Raw genomic sequence first — 15,294 nt, forward strand, 5'->3', positions numbered from 1 at the left:
GATGGCCCCTATGACGGCGTTGATTGAAAGGTTGGTGGAGACCCAGAAGATGCAGGGGACGGCGATCAAGGAGGTGCAGCAGAAGGCCTCTGATAATGAGGACGAGATTCTGGGCCTGGCGGTCAGAATGGAGGCGCACAAGGCGCTGCACAAAAAATGGCAGGAGAAGCTGGAGGACCTGGAGAATAGGTCAAGGAGGCAGAACCTGCGGATTCTGGGTCTCCCTGAAGGTGTGGAGGGGTCGGATGCTGGGGCATATGTGACCACGATGCTGGGTACGCTGATGGGCGCAGGGGCTTTCCCGCGGCCCCTGGAGCTGGATGGGGCGCACAGAGTCCTGGCAAGGAGGCTGAGGGCGAATGAGCCACCGAGAGCTAGGGTGGTAAGGTTCCACCGCTTCACCGACAAGGAGTGTGTCCTGCGATGGGCGAAAAAGGAGCGGAGCAGCAGGTGGGAGAACACTGAGATCCGTATTTATCAGGACTGGAGTGCAGAGCTGGCCAAGAAGCGTGCGGGATTCAACCGGGCCAAGGCGGTCCTCCACGGAAAGGGGGTGAGCTTCGGGCTGTTACAACCGGCGAGGCTGTGGGTTACATATCAGGACCGGCACCACTATTTCGACACGCCGGACGAGGCGTGGACTTTCATCAAGAATGAGAAGCTGGGGGGGGAGCAAAGCAGCAGCAGCCCCCCGACCAGGCTGATCACGTGGAACGTGAGAGGCCTGAATGGGCCTGTCAAGAGGGCCCGTGTGTTTTCGCACTTAAAGGGGCTAAAGGCAGACATAGCCATGTTACAAAAAACGCACCTGAAGATCGCGGATCAAACCAGGCTGAGGAAAGGATGGGTGGGGCAGGTTTTCCACTCGGGGCTGGATGCGAAGAGCAGGGAGGTCGCAATTTTCGTGAGCAAGCGGGTGGCATTTGAGGCAGCGGGTATTGTGGCGGATAAAGGGGGTCGATATGTTATGGTGAGTTGCAGGGGCGCCCGGCTGGTGCTAGTAAATGTGTATGCTCCGAACTGGGTCGATGCAGGATTCATGACGCGGAAGTTGAGTAGGATTCTGCATCTGGAGTCATGCAGTTTGGTAATGGGGGGGGACTTTAACACGGTCCTGGACCCGGCACTGGATTGGTCTAGGTCGAGATCGGGTAAGAGGCCGGCTGCGGCCAAGGTCCTGAGGGGGCTCATGGACCAGATGGAGGGAGTGGATCCGTGGAGATTTGCCAGGCCAAGGGCGAAGGAGTTTTCCTCCTTCTCCCATGTGCACAAGGCGTACTCGCGGATTGATTTTTATAGTGGTAAGTAGGGCGCTAATCCCGAGAGTGGAGGGGGTGGAGTATTCGGCCATTGCGATCTCGGACCATGTCCCACACTGGGTGGAGTTGGGGCTGGGGGAGGAGAGAGGCCAACGCCCCCTGTGGAGAATGGACGTGGGACTACTGGCGGACGAGTGGGTCTGTGGGTGAGTTCGGAGGTGTATCCAAAGCTATGTGGAGACCAGTGATAATGGGGAGGTTTTGGTGAATGTGGTCTGGGAGGCGCTGAAGGCAGTTGTCAAAGGGGAGCTAATTTCAGTCAGGGCCCAGAGAGAGAAGAGGAACAGGATGGAGAGGGAGAGATTGGTGGGGGAGATACTTGGGGTGGACAGGAGGTATGCGGAATCCCCCGAGGAGAGGTTGTTGAAGAAGCTCCGGTGCCTGCAGGTGGAGTTTGACTTGCTTACCACGGGGAAGCCTGAGGCTCAGTTGAGGAAGGTACAGGGAGCAGTGTACAAGTATGGGGAGAAGGCAAGTAGGATGCTGGCGCATCAGCTGCGGAAGAGAGAGGCGGCCAGGGAGATTGGGGGAATTAGAGATAGGAAGGGTAACACGGTGCTGAGCTCGGCAAGGATTAACGAGGTCTTCAAAGGCTTTTATGGCAAATTGTGCGAGTCACAACCCCCGGAGGGGGGCAGGGGATGAGGCAGTTCCATGGACCAATTGAAGTTTCCACAAGTGGAGGAGGGGCGAGTTGAGGGATTGGGGGCCCCGATTGAGATGGGGGAACTGGTTAAGGGGTTAGGAGGTATGCAGGCGGGCAAGGCCCCAGGACCTGATGGATATCCTGTAGAGTTTTATAGGAAATTCTCGGAGCTGCTGGGTCCGCTGTTATTGAGGACTTTCAATGAGGCTAAGGAAAAGGGAACCCTTCCCCCGACGATGGGGATCTGATCTCGCTTATCCTCAAGCGAGATAGGGACCCATTGCAATGTGGCTCCTATAGGCCGATTTCACTCCTTAATGTGGATGCCAAGCTGTTGGCCAAGATTTTGGCCATTAGGATCGAGGACTGTGTCCCTGGAGTGATCAATGAGGATAAGACTGGGTTTGTGAAGGGCAGGCAGTTGAATACGAATGTGCGGAGGCTCCTGAATGTGATCATGATGCCCTCGGAAGGGGGGGATGCAGAAGTGGTAGCGACAATGGACACTTCAATCGAGTGGAGTGGGAGTACCAGTGGGAAGTGTTAGGCAGTTTGGGTTTGGAGAGGAATTTATAGGGTGGGTCAAATTGTTGTATCAGGCCCCGATAGCGAGTGTGTCGACGAACCGGCTGCGGTCGGGGTACTTTAGATTACATCAAGGGACGAGGCAGGGGTGCCCCCTGTCCCCCCTGCTGTTTGCCCTGGCGATCGAGCCGCTGGCCATGGCGTTGAGGGAGTCCAGAAACTGGAGGGGGTTGGTTCGGGAGGGGGAGGAGCATCGTGTTTCACTGTATGCGGATAACCTGCTCCTGTACATTGCAGATCCGGTGGAGGGGATGGGGAGGTCATGCAGATTCTTAGGGATTTTGGAGACTTTTTGGGGTATAAGCTGAATGTTGGAAAAAGCGAGGTTTTTGTGATACATGCGAGGAGCCAGGAAAAGAGACTGGGAGAGCTACCGCTTAAGATGGTGGAGAGGAGCTTTCACTACTTGGGCATTCAGGTGGCTAAGAGCTGGGGTGTCCTGCACACGCTCAATTTGGCGCGGCTGGTGGATCAGATGGAGTAGGACTTTAAGAGGTGGGACATGCTGCCACTTTCCCTGGCGGACAGGGTGCAGTCCGTAAAGATGACTGTCCTCCCCAGGTTCTTGTTCGTTTTCCAGTGCCTTCCCTTTTTCATCCCCAAGTCCTTTTTCAAGCTGATAAATAGGATTATTACGGGATTTGTGTGGGCAAACAGGACCCCGCGTGTTAAGAGACTGTTCTTGGAGCGCAGTCGTCGGGGGTGGGGTGGCTTGGCGCTGCCGAACTTTTGCAGCTATTACTGGGCAGCGAATATATCCATGAATCCGAAATGGGTAATGGAGGGAGAGGGGGTGGCGTGGAAACGGTTGGAAGCAGCATCTTGTAAAGATACTAGCTTGGGGGCACTGATAACGGCTCCGTTGCCCTTCCGCCGACGCGGTATACCACGAGCCAGGTGGTGGCGGCAACATTGGGGATCTGGGGGCAGTGGAGATGGCACAGGGGGAGGCAAGAGCTTCAGTCTGGGCCCCGATACGGAATAATCACAGGTTTGTTCCGTCGAATAGACGGGGGTTCCCAAGTTGGCACAGGGCGGGTATCAAAAGGATGGGGGACTTGTTCATTGATCGGACTTTTGCTAGTCTGAGGGCGCTGGAGGATAAATTTGGGCTACCCCCGGGGAATACCTTTAGGTACATGCAGGTTCGGGCGTTCGTGAAAAAGCAGGTGGGGGAATTCCCGCTGCTGCCTGCCCGGAGGATACAGGACAGGGTGGTCTCAGGCGTGTGGGAAGGGGATGACAAGATATCGGAAATATAACAGGAGCTGCAGGAGGCGGAGGAGGCCTCGGTGGAGGAGCTGAAGGGCAAGTGGGAGGAGGAGCTGGGTGAGGGCCTGTGGGCTGACGCCCCGGGGAGGGTCAATTCCTCCTCATCTTGCGCCAGGCTTAGCCTGATTCAGTTTAAGGTGGTGCACCAGGTGCCTATGACAGTGGCGAGAATGTAAGTTCTTTTGGGTGGAGGACAGGTGTGTGAGGTGCTCAGGGAGCCCAGCAAACCCTGTCCATATGTTCTGGGCATGCCCGGCACTTACAGGATTTTGGAAAGGCTTCGCAAAGGCTATGTCCAAGGTCTTGGATACTCAGGTAAAACCGAGCTGGGAGATAGCGATATTTGGGGCATCAGACGATCTGGGAGTGCAGGAGTCGAAAGAGGCCAGAGTTCTGGCCTTTGCCTCCTTGGTAGCCTGGAGAAGGCTTTTGTGAATGTGGAGGTTGGGTCAGTGACATGGCAGGATTTCTCAGGTTGGAGAGGATAAAGTTTGCCTTGCGAGGGTCCTTGCAGGGGTTCTCCATGCAGTGGCAACCGTTCCTTGACTTTCTCGCAGAACGTTAGGTGGAGGTCAGCAGCAGCAGCAAACCAGAGGGGGGGGAGAGAGGAGAGAGGGAGAGGGGAGGGGAGGGGAGGGGGTGGTGGGGGTGTGGTTTGGGCGGTGGATGGATTTTGTTTGTAAAGGGCAGATACCCCATCTTATTTTGTTAAATTGTTATGTTGTTTTCTGTTTTATTGCTATGATTTCTTTTCGTTGTTTTTCTTTTTGTAGTGGTTTGTTAAAATTATTGAAAAATTTTGAATAAAAACAAATTATTTAAAAAAAGAATCAATAACATTGATGTGCGTCTGTGAATCTGAGAGTCTGGAACCAGACCAAGTCAAGGTAGCAGATTACCTTCCTGAAAGGACATTAGTGAACCAGATGGGGTTTTACGACAATCAGCAATGGTTTCATGGTCACTATTAACGTGACTAGCTTTTTAACTCCAGATTTATATGCTCAATTTAAATTCCACCAGCTGCCATGGTGAGATTCGAGCCTGTGTTCCCAAAGCCTGGGTCTCTGGATAACTAGCCCAGTGATATGACCACTTCCTAAGGTAAGGGGGGACCAAAACTGCACACAGTACTCCCAAGTCTTGTCTAACCAAGGTCCTGTACAATTGAAGCAAGACTTCACTACTCCTGTACTTAAACCCTCTTGTGATAAATGCCAACATATCATTAGCCTTCCTAATTGCTTGCTACAACTGCATGTGACTTATTGCCAAGAACACCCAGGTCCTTTTGTACATCTACACTTCCTAATCTACCATTTAAGAAATACTCTGCCCCGGTGCATCTGTTCCTCCACCAAAGTAGATAACATTAGGTTTTTCAAATAAGGTTTTAAACAAAATAATTTCTTTGAAAAGTAGTTATTTCACAGATAATTAACTTTACCCATTAAATTATATTTTATGGTTTGTGACTCTGAATCCTTTTATTAAAATATTTAGCTCAAGACCTCAGCCTCAGGACCAAATGCAAGGGCTTAGATGTATTATTTCTGTTGAAGATAGATTCTCTGGTCTGAATATATGCAGTGTGCACAAATTTCCAGTCTTCATTAGTGCCATTTGATTAACCAAATGACTGAGTCTTTGTGTCCCCAACAAAATCTATTTAGTTGTTTTCCAAAGCGTTTTGAATAAACCGTGGACAAATTTCAAAAACATTATTCAGACAAAATATATGTAGGTTGAAAAATATCAAGGTTCTTCATTTCAATGTGGGTATTTGTTTGTGTGAAAGGGAAACAAGACATGTTGATTGAACACCTGTTGATAGACTTTGTAGTGGTTTTGAATTCTAAATAATCCATAACCCTAAATCTTATGTTGAGGCATGTATGATTTTTCCTCAGAAAAGGGCAGAAATCTGTGTATGAGAGACGCAAAAAGGAGTGAGAGGTTACAAATAAATAGACACAGAAAAGGTGCAAATAAATAAGAGACTGCCAGACTAACAAAAAGAAACGGGCAGATGGGTAGAAGACTGGAGAGTAAGAGCTGGATAGGGCCAGTTATAAGGAACTATTTCTATTCTCCCCTAGTATCTACTTCAGGGACGTATTCAATTTGTGTAATGTTTAATCCATAAAAACATTTTTGGGTAGAGTTTTTTTTTTTAAATTAGCAATCTGTAAAATTCAACTTCGATGAAATTAAATGTTTTTTGTTCAAGCTGCTGTCTACCAAGTTGCCACATTGTCGAGAAAATGTTTGCTTGGCGTATGGACAGGAATGGTCTGTATATGCTGTGGGGTCCCAAGCACATGTTTCTTTCCTCGATCCGAGGCAGCCTCAAAGCTACGTAAAGTCAGTCAGTTCCAGGGAAAGAGGCAGTGGTAAGTTGGAAGAAACTGGAGTTGTATTGTCTGGCAGGGACTAAGTTGGGTGAATACATTGTCCTTTTTTCTGGCACTATGACATTTGTTTATTTCCCCACACACATTTTATTTCAATAAACCATTTATTAAAAGCAAACAGAGTTACAAGTTGAAACCAGAATACTGACAATTAACAATTATCCCTATTCCAGGTATTGAAGTTTTAAACTTCAAAAATTTTAAACCTTTGTATTTTGTGAAAGAGACATATTCTACACTGCTTTTCATGCTGATAAATGTGCTGCTATATATTAAGCATTTACAGGTGACTATATGCAGAGCTTGATTATATTTGTACAATAATTTTACATACTTCAATTCTGATAGAAATAAAGAACATCTGGATAATGGCACTATCTTAGTCACAAGTGTTTTAAGGTTCATATTGCACCTACTTCAGGTCACCACACTTTAGGAAGGATATGTAGTCCTGGAGAGGGTGCAGAGGAGATTTGCCAGAATGGTTCCATAATTGAGAGATACAAGGTTAGCTTGGAGAAGCTGGGGTTGTTCTCCTTGGAGCAAAGGAGGTTGAAGGGAGATTTGATAGAGGTGTTCCAGGAACGAATCATTTTCCACCACCATTGCCAAACACATCTTCCCTTTCAACATTTTGAAGGGACTGTCGATCTGACCAGCCTGTCTATATCATCCTGTAATCCAAGGCTATTTCCCACACCACCAATTTTCATGTAATCTGCAAACTTACTGAGTATACCTCCACATTCATGCCCAGATCAGTAATGCACACTACAAGCAACAAGGGATCCAGCACTGATCCCTGTGGTACACCACTGGAGCAGGCTTCCAGTCACAATTCTTAAAATGCAAAAGACAAGGCTGAGGCACTCGCAACAATCTTCAGCCAAAAGTGCCAAGTGGTGATCTATCTCGATCTCCTCCGGAGGTCCCTAGCATCACTGATGTCAGCTGTCAGCCAATACGATTAATTCCACGTGATATCAACAAACGGCTGAAGTCATGGTGCCGAGGACCCGGGTTCAATCCCGTCCACTGTCCTCGTGGAGCTTGCACATTCTCCCCGTGTCTGCATGGGTCTCACCCCCACAACCCAAAGATGTGCTGAAACTGTAGTTGCAGTGGATTGGTCACACTAAATTGCTCCTTAATTGGAAAAAGAAAAGAATTGGGTACTCTAAATTTATTTTAAAAAATAAATGAAGGCACTGGATACTGCAAATGCTATGGGCGCTGACAATATCCCAGCAATAATACTGAAGACTTGCGCTCCAGAACTTACCGCACCCTCGCCAAGCTTTTCCAGCACAACCAAAACACTGGCACCTACCCGGCAATGTGGAAAATTGCCCAGGTGTGCCCTGTACACCGGAACAGGACAAATCCAACCCAGCTAATTACCGCCCTATCAGTCTACTGTCCATTATCAGCAAAGTGATGGAAGGAGTCATCAACAGTGCTATCAAGCGGCATTTGCTCAGCAATAACCTGCTCACTGACGCTCAGTTTGGGTTCCGCCAGGGTCACTCAGCTCCTGACCTCCTTACAGCCTTGGTTGAAACATGGACAAAAAGCTGAATGCCAGATGTGAGGTGAAAGTACTGCCCTTGACATCAAAGAAGCATTTGACATGTATGAAGTATGGCATCAAGGGGCCCTAGCTAGTGCGGCATGGTATTGCAGTGGTTAGCACTGCTATGTCACGACACCGAGGACCCCGGTTCGATCCCGGCCCTGGGTCACCGTCTGTGTGGAGTTTGCACATTCTCCTTGTGTCTGCGTGGATGTTACTCCCACAACCCAAAAACGATGTGCAGGGTAGGTGGACTAGCCAGGCTATATTGCCCCTTAATTGGTGAAAAAAAAGAATTGGATACTCTAAATTTATTTTTTAAACATCAAGGAGCCCTAGCTAAACTGGAGTCAATGGGAATCAGGGGGAAAAGTCTCCGTGGGTTGGAGTCTTACCTGGCACAAAGGAAGATGGTTGTGGTGGTTAGAGATCAATCATCTCAGCTCCAGGACATCACTGCAGGAGTTCCTCAGGGTAGTGTCCTAGGCCCAACTGTCTTTGGCTGCTTCATCATTGACCTCCCTTCCATCATAAGGTCAGAAGTGGGATGTTTGCGGATGACTGCACAATGTTCAGCACCTTTCGCGCGCGATTCCTCAGATAATGAAGCAGTCCATGTCCAAATGCAGCAAGACCTAGACAATATCCAGGCGTGGCCTGACAAGTGGAAAGATACATTTGCACCACACAAGTGTCAGGCAATGACCACCTCCTACAAGAGAGGATCTAACCATCGCCCCTTGACATTCAATGGCAATACCATAGCTGAATCCCCACAAACAACATCCTGGGGGTTACCATTGATCCGAAACTGAACTGGACTAGCCATATTAATGCTGTAGCTACCAGGGCAGGTCAAAGGCTAGGAATCCTGAGGTGGGTAACTCACCTCCTGACTCCCCAAAGTCTGTCCCACCATCTACAAGACACAAGTCAGTAGTGTACTGGAATACTCATCACTTCCCTGGATGAGTGCAGCTCCAACAACACTCAAGAGGTTCGACACCATCCATGACAAAGCAGTCCACTCGATTGCTTCCACTTCCACAAACATTCAAACGCTCCATCATCGACGTACAGTGGCAGCCATGTGCCATCTACAGGATGCACTGCAGTAACTCACCAGGGTTCCTCAGACAGCACCTTCCAAACCCACAACCACTACCATCTCAAAGGACAAGAGCAGCAGGTGCCTGGGAATCCCACCACCTGGAGGTTCCCCTCACCTGACTTGGGAATATATCGCCATTCCTTTACTGTTGCTGGGGCAACATCCAGGTGCTCCCTCCCTAACAGCACTGGGTGTACCTACACCTCAAGGACTGCAATGGTGGTTCAAGAAGGCAACTCACCACCACCTTCTGAAGGGCAGCTAAATGCTGGCCTAACCAGCACATCCTGGAAATGAATTTTTTTTAAAATGTTTATAATTACTGAACAAGCATAAATATACTTTAATTCTAGTGGTTAAAGAAATTGCCTCAAATGCATACTATTAGACTATGATAGCTCAGTGGATAAATTCTCAGCACTGCTATAAGGGTCAGGATAGTCCCAAATTTGCATATTGATATATGTTAGGTGATATCAATCTAACTGTCATAGACAAAAGTTGGAGGAACTAAAATATGCCAGGGGTTGTGTTTCTGATTTTTGCCAGGTGACTTGCTGAAATTTGTGTTGCGACATTAGTTTTGGTGGAATACTTTCAGTCTGGTAATCATATCCCTGCTTGTAATCACATAAAGAATAGCAGTTGTTCATTTTATGAGAGGGCTGTCTATAAATGAAGTTATTGATACATTTTGAAAAGCACGCACTTGGTGCAAGAAATAAATCTAGATCTCTAGTTGAGCATTGTGAATTAATAATCCGTGGACCCTAATTTCAGTATTTTCTGTTACAATTGTTTAAATTTCCAAAACTTTTTGAAGAAAAACTCAATGCAATATTTTAAAGTAGTATTCTATGTTCAATGTAATGCACATGTAACTTGCGTCTTTATAATAAAGTTTGACCCATATTTAAATAGACTAGATTAATTACAAAATTCCAAACAACAGTACATTCCATTAGAGAGAAATTCATGAACACATTGAAAAACCTGAGCAACAACAATCCTATTAATGCATCTGAAAGACCAACCTTTGTATCTGGAGGATTAAGAGACAGTGTAAATTATGTACCAAGGAGAATAAGAAAAATAAAACACTTGTGTAGAAGAGTCGTTTTGAATTTGAAACATTAATTCTCTTTCTCTCTCCACAAACACTCCCAGACCTGCTGAGTTTATTCAGCATTTTCTGTTTTATTTCAAATCTCCAGCACCTGCAGTATTTTGCTTTCATTAAGGATAGAAACATTGCTTGACATTTCCTGTTGAAGGTTGTTTTGAAGGGTGATCATAAATATGTTTTTATTTTTAAAAAACAATTGTTTTGTTTTTTAACAGGTATTCGATCTGTAAGCTTTTATGAACACATCATAACAGTAGGAACTGGACAAGGTTCTCTGCTTTTCTACGACATCAGAGCTCAGAAGTTTATGGAAAGGCAGTGTCAAGCAGACTACTATACTGAGAAGCTGAAACTGAAGTCTTGTGAAGAAATTTTAAAGTTAACAACAGGGAAGGGTTGGTTGGTAAGTTGAGGAGAGATGTTATGTCTACACTTAGATGTGAGACGTGCCGACTGAACTGTTGATCCAGAGGATTCGCATGGTACCACTTCCCGACAAGTTGCTAAGACATAAAGCCAGTCATGTCCCAATATGCATTACTGCCTATGAAGTTATTTTGAAATGTAATTGCTGCTGTCATTGGACAATTTCTGCAGCAAAAGATCCCATAATCATCAGTGTGATTCGTCACCAGATTTGTTTTGATGATGTTCGTTGCAGATAGATATCGGTCAAGACAGGAAAGAACTCCACTGATCATTTAATAGTGTCATGGAATCCACTTGAGGACCGATAGAACCTTGGGGTTTAACAGTGCAGTACTCCCCCAGCACTGCATTAGCATGTCAACCTTGATTGCACTTTAAGTCTCTGAAGCGGACCTTCAAGCCACAGCTTTGACTCTGGAGTGAGATCACTACAGTCTAATCCATTCTATAGTTTCATAGATAGATATTTAAATTAGTCCAGATCTACACGTAGGAAAAAAGGTGGCTCATAAGTATATGATGAATGGAATTAAATATAGCATAGAGAGTCTTGGCGAGTAATGGATGGAAATTTTCATGTCCAGACTGTATGACAGAACCATTAAAAAAGCTAATAACATATGAAGATTTATAGCCCAGGCAATAGATTGCAATTGCACAGAACTTGCACCGTGGTTTCACAATGCACTTTCTATATCACTCACACACACTTTATGTCAGCCTTGTCTCAGTGGCAGAACACTCACCTCAGAATCAAAATGTTGTGGCTTCAAGCCCCACAGTGCTGGGGAGTGCTGCACTGTTAGAATGCCATATGTTAGACCAAGGTTCCATCTATTCTCACTATTGAATGAACATAAATGGAGTTAATAATAATCTTTATTATTGTCACAAGTAGGCTTACATGAACACTGCAATGAAGTTACTGTGAAAAGCCCCTAGTTGCCACATTCCAGCACCTGTTCGGGTACACCAAGGGAGAATTCAGAATGTCCAATTCACCTAACAAGCACCTCTTTCGAGACTTGTGGGATGAAACCGGAGCACCTGGAGGAAACCCACGCAGATCCAGGGAGAACGTGCAGACTCTGCACAGACAGTGACCCAAGCCAAGAATTGAACCTGGGACCCTGGCGCTGTGAAGCAACAGTGTTAACCACTGTGCTACCGTGCTGCCCAGAGTTCTCTTGTGTCTTGGCTAACAGCTATCCTGCAAACACCATTAAAACAAATTATCTGAACATCAGGCTACATACAGTAAAATATATATTTCAGTAGAAAGGGTACTGAGATGACTAACAAAATTGATCCCAAGTGAGAAGTAATAAAGATAGGCTTTTTAAAAATTTAGAGTACCCAATTAATTTTCCAATTAAGGGCCAATCCACCTACCCTTCACATCTTTAGGTTGTGGGGGTGAAACCCACGCAAACACTGGGAGAATGAGCAAACTCTATACGGACAGTGACCCAGAGCCGGGATCGAACCTGGGACCTCGGCGCCGTGAGGCAACAGGGCTAACCCACTACGCCATCGTACTGCCACATATAGACAGGCTTATGTTGCATAATCTACAGAAAGGTGACCAATTAGAATGATGTAGATCTCATTTTAACAACGTATAATATAAAATGATGGGCATGAGTATCAGACTATTACTGCCAAGTACCTCAAATGTTTGACTTGTGGACCCAAAATCAAATGAGTGAAAGCTGCCCATCAGGAACAGAGCATGTTTCTATAGCACACTCCTAAATCTACCAACCAAGATAATTGAGGTAAAAGGTGATCCTCCTAAATGGCAACGATAATGAAACCGAGTAATGTCTTTTGACAGATTGAATAACCTTAGCCTTGCATTGCTTTCAGTGGAATTTTGAGATTCAGATTGTATTTTTGGTTATTTGGGCTTTCCTTAAAACTACTTGCACAGGAAAAGTTTGGTGAGAAAGAGAGAATGGATTCTGGCTTTTTACTTGGAAGGAACAATAACCTTTAGTGTCAAAATACAGAAATCCAGTCTATTAAATTTTATTTACAGTCTCTACTATTAATTTGTAATTGCTTGATTTGAATTATCGACAGATGCAAATTGTTTTCGTGCAAAAAGCTATTTTGAATTGACTATCTTGCTGAATCATACTTTTTAAACTTTTAATTCGGGCCAAATGTAAAATGTTCACTGAGTCTTTTGATGCGACTTATAAAAGGACCAAGCATTTTGAAGTCTCTGATTAAATCTTTTATCCGTTATGGTGGATCTCTTTTACGTAGTGTGCAGATAAATACTCAAATAGTTTGGAAGTTACTATTTGGTGGTAAAATAGTGTGGAGTGAGTGTGCCTGCTGGTAATCAAGCTTGGTTTGTTTTTAAGATTTGAAGCTGTGTTGCATAGATTTAAAATCAAGTTATACACCGTGCCTGAGGAACTGAAGCAAACAGCTGTTGGGTTTTCACTCCTGTGGTACCCAGGGAATGCTCAGTTCCCATTACACTACGTCTCCACTCTCTTCCTGGTGATGAGACATTTCCTGGACTCATTGAGTTCTTTCTATTCTCATGGTCTTGGTAACCAACTACAAGAAAAGCTTACGTTTATATAGTACCTTCACATTCCCATGGTTCTTCGTAAGAGCATAAGTGGTACAGAGCCAAAGATGATATCGGGACTTGTGCCTAAAAGCTGAGTCAACGTTTTAAGGAGCATTTTAAAGGATACACTTAAAAGAGAGTTGGAGAGATTTAAGGAGAGAATTGTAGAGCTTAGAACCTAGACAGCTGAAGACATGGCTCCCAATTGTTGGGTAAAAGGAGAGGAGGGATGCACAGAAGTCCAGATTCAAAGGAAAATGGAGTTCTCGGAGGATATCAGGGCTGGAGGAGGTATGAGACGGAGGGGTGAGGTCATTAAAGGATTTGACCACAAGGATGGCAATTTTAAAATTGGGATGTTGGTGGGCTGGTAGCCAATGTAGGTAAAGATAATGGGTGAGCAGGACTTGAAACAGAGTGTTCCAGATTTCGGTTAGCCTTTCTGTGAATAACGAAAATGTTCACTGTTAAATTGCCTAACAATATTAGGTTTTCTCCCATGCTTTGAATTCCCCTCCAAAGGAATTGATTTTTCTATCTGTCCTACTGAATCTTGTCATTTTACAGCTCTTGTTTAGATAACCCCTTTATGCAATTAGCCTTCAAAATTTAATCCCTAAAGCTCCATAATTCGATGAGTCTGTGCTGTACCCGATCTTGAATCCTCTTTGCCTACATCAAATCCTACAAAGTGAATGTAGAATAGGTCAATTTAGTCACAGTCTCGAATTATTTTAAGATTACTTTCCAGAAATGTGGTATGACAGGGAAGCACAAAGTTTGGAGAAATCTGTGCCTGATGTGGTGCCAGCAAGAGGGGCATTGAAACCTGCTCTGGGACAGATGGGAGCTAATCCACGATCTGGAGATGGGGAATGTTAATGTACTGAAAAAATAATTAAATTGGAAAGTGATCAGGTATTTAATGACGGTCAGTGACATTATCATTGCTGAATCCCCCACTATCAACATCCTGGGAGTTGCCCTATTTCAGTGTCCACAGAATTTGAATAGAGGTTCATACAGCGATCAGGAGGGAAAATCCTGGCTGAATATTTAGAATGATGTAGATCTCATTTAACAACATATAATATAAAATGATGGGCATGAGTATCAGATTAGTCATCTTAGTACCCTTTCTACTGAAATAATTGTTTCCCTTCTGTAAATTAAGTCCTTACCTCTTCCCTGGCTGAACACAGACCAAGATACTGTGAATCTCAGGTCTTTGTGCACTGTACGGTTCAGAGATAATTATCTCTGGGCCACTGAAGGAACAAAATTCTATTTCTCTTAATTTCTTTCAATCTGCTCTTTATCAGTAACTGTAATGTTGCTCCTAATTAGCTTTCAGCAAATTGCCTTTCATACAATTGATGAATATTTTTCATTGCATTTTTAATTTGATTCTTCTGTTTATTTTATATATTTACAGAATCACGATGAAACATGGAGGAATTACTTTTCAGACATCGACCACTTCCCGAATGCAGTCTATACGCATTGTTACGACTCCTCTGGAACAAAGCTCTTTGTTGCAGGGGGTCCGCTGCCTTCAGGTCTTCATGGAAATTATGCAGGCCTATGGAGCTAATAATCCCTTTGTCATGTACTGTACTTGTAGATCTGTTTGGTTTTATCTCTTGGATTTTCACATTGCAGCAATCTTTCCAGTGTTTTAAATATTGTGTGAAATACACAATATTTTTTGTTTCAACTCTATGACTGTCTTTTATTTCTTTTAATTTGCCTCAGTGCTTCTCAGTATGTTTCCACTTCCTTCTTGACATAAGTTTCTTCCTGAAAATGTATGTAGATTAAAACTGGTTCACTACTGATAGTGAGATAGGGTCCTTGAATTATTATGTGACCACTACCAGATTTTCTGTGAAAGTTTGGAGGGGTATAATGTGTGTAAAGGTACTTTGTGTCAATTAAATAGAAAAAAGCTTAACTGATTCTGTGCAGGAGTGATGCATTACCTTCACATATTAAAATATGTTAATGTTTTTAGTCCATGTTTCTAATGGACTTGTAATTCTACTTGTAACAATATGTTGAATGTTTTGAAGTATAGGCCTAATGATGCCCAAAGAAATTCATAAATTATTAATAAAGTTGTATGAATGAAAATTGTACATTTTTAAATTATGACATTAAGGTGTTAAGCGCAAGTTGATGATGGAATTTACTTGTGTTTTGAATGAATATCAGATGGTTACAGTT

General features: G+C 44.6%; 1 protein-coding gene across 1 annotated transcript in view; it reads left to right on the forward strand.

Annotated features, from left to right (window-relative positions):
* Positions 1 to 15,022, forward strand: part of dcaf12 (DDB1 and CUL4 associated factor 12) — a 146,430-nt gene extending 131,408 nt beyond the window's left edge. Inside the window, exons 7-9 of the mRNA XM_072497224.1 lie at positions 6,053 to 6,215; positions 10,262 to 10,449; positions 14,504 to 15,022. Of these exons, the coding sequence (XP_072353325.1) occupies positions 6,053 to 6,215; positions 10,262 to 10,449; positions 14,504 to 14,662 (510 nt within the window). The 3' untranslated portion in view covers positions 14,663 to 15,022. The remainder of the gene's footprint in view (positions 1 to 6,052; positions 6,216 to 10,261; positions 10,450 to 14,503) is intronic.
* Positions 15,023 to 15,294: the final 272 nt, after the last annotated feature.

This window comes from Scyliorhinus torazame, chromosome 3, assembly GCF_047496885.1.
Source record: "Scyliorhinus torazame isolate Kashiwa2021f chromosome 3, sScyTor2.1, whole genome shotgun sequence".
Lineage (NCBI taxonomy): Eukaryota > Metazoa > Chordata > Chondrichthyes > Carcharhiniformes > Scyliorhinidae > Scyliorhinus > Scyliorhinus torazame.